The sequence below is a fragment of the Ursus maritimus genome, unplaced genomic scaffold (assembly GCF_017311325.1).
Source record: "Ursus maritimus isolate PB19 unplaced genomic scaffold, ASM1731132v1 scaffold_13, whole genome shotgun sequence".
In the NCBI taxonomy this organism is placed as follows: Eukaryota; Metazoa; Chordata; class Mammalia; order Carnivora; family Ursidae; genus Ursus; species Ursus maritimus.
The window spans coordinates 69,941,077-69,943,577 of NW_024423675.1; the positions used below are offsets into that span (position 1 = coordinate 69,941,077).

General features: G+C 52.0%; 1 protein-coding gene across 1 annotated transcript in view; it reads right to left on the bottom strand.

Annotated features, from left to right (window-relative positions):
- The window catches only part of WDR27 (WD repeat domain 27), a 103,364-nt gene that overhangs the window by 54,744 nt on the left and 46,119 nt on the right, over window positions 1–2,501 (bottom strand). The window contains exons 12-13 of the mRNA XM_040627498.1: window positions 1,276–1,373; window positions 562–604 (exon numbers count right to left, since the gene is read on the bottom strand). Coding sequence (XP_040483432.1) covers window positions 562–604; window positions 1,276–1,373 — 141 coding nt within the window. The remainder of the gene's footprint in view (window positions 1–561; window positions 605–1,275; window positions 1,374–2,501) is intronic.

Genomic DNA, 2,501 nt, shown 5'->3' on the forward strand with positions numbered 1-2,501 from the left:
AGCCACTGTCCGTCTCCTGCTTAAACACGGTAAGAGAGATCCGTATAAGATCACGGCTCACAGGAGCCGCACTTGCAGCAGGTAAATACAGAATCTGAGTTAACCTGACATTCGTTTCGTCAGGTAGTGAGGGAACCTACAACAAACAGCACTTGCTCAACGGCTAAGCACCGCACTGTGAGGGTCCACCAGGTGGCAACCCCCAGGACGTTCTTTAGAGAGGACCCGGGAGTTAGGAGCCATAGGGCTGGTCAGAGTCAGCACGGGGTTCTGAACCCAGAGAACCCTAAGCCCCAGGGCATCCTGCCTCCCATCAACAGATTTTAAAGACACATACTGATCAGCTACACAGGAATAATTAAACCTACCCCTAACACAGGGCAGAACTAAGTTACAGATCCCCATGATTTTCCAACTCAAGGCTCCTACTTTATTTCTAATCACATCATACAATCATGATCATAAATAAGCAAGACTATCTCACACCACAAAGGTACTTTACTGATGATCGTATGTATCTCATTTCCCAAAATCACTCAAACATGTTTTGACTAAACTTACATGATAAACAAAGGGAACTTAGCATAGTTGGAAGTAATGAAAACTGCAGGAATGCCCTCAAAATGCTGAGGGATGGCCTTCTAGCCACCGGGACTGAGGACAAACATATCTTCTCCCCTCCGGGTAAGTCTAGAAACCAGAAACAACGTGTGCTCCTGCAGAAAGAGCTCAGATCGCAGAGCCACGTGGACGGGAGCTGCTCCCGACTCCTCCAAACTCACTTAGGAAAAGTGCTGAAGACCCAGCAAAGAGTCTGGCAGAGGCATTTCAACACGCTCGAGAGCGATGTGGCCACCACAAACCCAAAACGCGCAGGGCCCTGTAGGAAAGTCTCCTCCCAGGAGGGATGGCGACCACACAGGACACTGAAGTCATCCGCCCTGAGCGGTCTCCTCCACCTCCGCGAACCAGCCCGACCCCCTCGCGGCTCCCTCCAATGCTACAGAGGAGAGGGTCACACATGCAAAGCACAGAGCTGGGTGAGCTTCTAATTCCCAATCCAGGAGCTCCCATCTGTAGCAGCAACCAGCGTGAGCGCGGATGCCCTAATGCCAGTACGCTCAAAGGCAACGTGAGCTTTGATTTTAATCCGGACTCGAACAGTGCTACAAAACTTCATGCAACCGAGATTTTTGAAGCTCTATTTATGACAAAACAGGGGCAGGTAAAAGACCCTTGGAAATGCGGTGAAGGGCAGCCCTGGGCGCGGCGTACCTGAGTACTGGATGCAGCTTGCAGCAGCTGGCCCGTGTGCGAGGACACGCTGCTTGTGGACTTTGACTGGCGGAGAACTCTCCAAAGGGTATTCCTTACTTGAAGGAACATCAGAAAAATGAAAATCAAGAGAGTTCAAAATGAGATTAGAAATAAAACAATAGACTAGAAATGGTGGATTGTCCCCCGTTTACATGTGCAATTTCATTCTATCCAACTTGAATACATGCAAACACATGCAAAGCTATGAAATAACTGTAAAAAGGAGGGAGGATGTTTATCCTAGTTAAACCTAACATATAAAACAAAGATTGTATAATAGTGAAAAACACCGAAAGAATGAAACAAAATCAGAGCAGCCGGAATTAAGATGGCAGAGGAGTACGGGACCCCTTTTTCAGCCGGTCCCCTGAGTCGAGGTGGATAGGTACCAGACCAGCTTGGACATTCACGGAATCAGCCTGAGACGCAGGAAGATACACCTGGATCTCTACAAATGAACATCTCCAGCGCTGAGTATTGAGGTACGAAGAGGGGAGCCGTGAAACCGCGCACAGATATAGGAAGATAAACGGAAGGGGGAGGGAGCCGCCGCGTTCAGGCGCCGGGAAGCGGTAGCCACCTGCACAGGGGAGCGGGCAGACTCAAGGACCGGCACCCTCGAGAGAGCAGACTGAGACCATGAGCCAGGGAATGCGCGCAACCACACTGAAACGGAGCTCCGGTGCGCTCACTGGAACCAGACTGAGACCGGGAGCTCCGGGAGCGCGTGGGGGCGGCTGGCGGCTGGCAGCGTTAGAAACACAAAGGACAGAGACGCGCCAGCCCTGGAAGTGAGCGCTGGGACGCCGGGTGTGGGGCGCACATCCCGGGACATTGCAGGGTTCAGCAGCACCAACAGTAACAGAGTTAAAGTGGCCAGAACATCAGTGGAGAACGGTCCGCGATCCCTCTGTTCTGAGACAGAGGCTGAGATTCGGCCACTGCTGCTCTGACTCTCAGAAGAGACACAGCAAGCCACCAGGGAAAGCCGCCAGAGAACAAAAGCCTGGAAATACCAGCTCACAGTGTGCCCATCCCCATCCCCCCTCGCAGGGGACACGGAGACTCTACCCAAACAGGGTTGCCTGAGTATCGGCGCGGCAGGCCCCTCCCCCAGAAGGCAGGCTGAAAAATCAAGAAGCCCACATCCCTAAGATTCCTATAAAACAAGGGCACACGACCTG